The 1,207-nt window shown below is 55.3% G+C and overlaps 1 protein-coding gene across 1 annotated transcript in view; it reads right to left on the bottom strand.

The window, feature by feature from the left end:
* LOC114072146 (sodium/glucose cotransporter 2-like) overlaps positions 1–1,093 on the bottom strand; it is a gene marked incomplete at both ends in the record, with an annotated part of 19,175 nt that extends 18,082 nt beyond the window's left edge. Inside the window, 2 exons of the mRNA XM_027910067.1 lie at positions 13–212; positions 1,013–1,093. Coding sequence (XP_027765868.1) covers positions 13–212; positions 1,013–1,093 — 281 coding nt within the window. The remainder of the gene's footprint in view (positions 1–12; positions 213–1,012) is intronic.
* Between the last annotated feature and the right edge of the window lie 114 nt (positions 1,094–1,207).

Below are 1,207 nucleotides of genomic sequence, written 5' to 3'. Positions count from 1 at the left end.
CCCACCCCTCACCTGGTCGGTGCACCAGTACCAGGCGGAGATGATTCCCAGTCCCAGTATGAGGCCGGGCCAGGGCAGGTCGCCCGTACTGGGGTGGCGCAGGAGGTGGAAGGCGTCGGGGCGGGGCCTCCCGCAGGGCCCCGTGGCGTTGGGGGGCAGGGCCAGGGGGTAGCGCTCCAGCAGCCCCTCGTAGCCCCCCACGGCGGTCAGCGCTGCCCGGGAAACCCAGTACGGACCAGTAAGGACCAGTATGGATCGATGCGGGCCGGTACGGACCAGTACGTAGATCAATAAGGGCCAGCATGGGTTAATATGGACTGGTACGGACCAGTAAGGACCAGCAGAGACCAGTGTGAATGAGTGTGGACCAGTATGGACCAGTATGGACCAGTAAGGACCAGTATGGACCAGTATGGACCAGTAAGGACCAGTATGGACCAGTAAGGACCAGTATAGATCAATATGGACCAGTATGAACCAGTATGAACCAGTATGGACCAGTATAGATCAATATGGACCAGTATGAACCAGTATAGATCAATATGGATCAGTACAGACCAGTAAGGACCAGTATAGATCAATATGGATCAGTATGGACCAGTATGGACCAGTATAGATCAATATGGATCAGTATGGACCAGTATGGACCAGTATGGACCAGTATGGACCAGTATAGATCAATATGGATCAGTATGAACCAGTATGGACCAGTATAGATCAATATGGATCAGTATGGACCAGTATGGATCAATATGGATCAGTCCAGACCAGTAAGGACCAGTATGAATGAGTATAAATCAATACAAATCAGTAAAGACCAGTAAAAACCAGTAAAAACCAGTAGAAACCAGTAAAAACCAGTAGAGACCAGTACGGACCAGTCTGCCTCCCAGTCCCTCTCACTCCCCTCCCAGTCCCCCTCAGTCCCCTCCAATTCCCTCCCAGTGCTCCCAGTCCCTCCCAGTCCCCTCCCAGTCCCTCCCAGTGCCCTCCCAGTGCTCCCAGTCCGCACCGTATCCGGCCAGTACGGAGGCCCCCACGACGATGATGAGGGTCTGCAGGAGGTCCGCGAACATCAGCGCCGCCAGGCCCCCTAAAGGCCACGCCCCCTCCGTCAGGCCACGCCCCCTTTATCATCAGACCACGCCCTATTCCCTCCCACCAACCCCTTCATAGACCACGCCCACTTTAACCCCGCCCTCTTTGA

The sequence above is a fragment of the Empidonax traillii genome, unplaced genomic scaffold (assembly GCF_003031625.1).
Source record: "Empidonax traillii isolate 1590-97213 ecotype Southwest subspecies unplaced genomic scaffold, ASM303162v1 scaffold2695:size19342, whole genome shotgun sequence".
Taxonomy (NCBI): Eukaryota; Metazoa; Chordata; class Aves; order Passeriformes; family Tyrannidae; genus Empidonax; species Empidonax traillii.
This window is presented reverse-complemented; position numbering and strand designations above follow the sequence as displayed.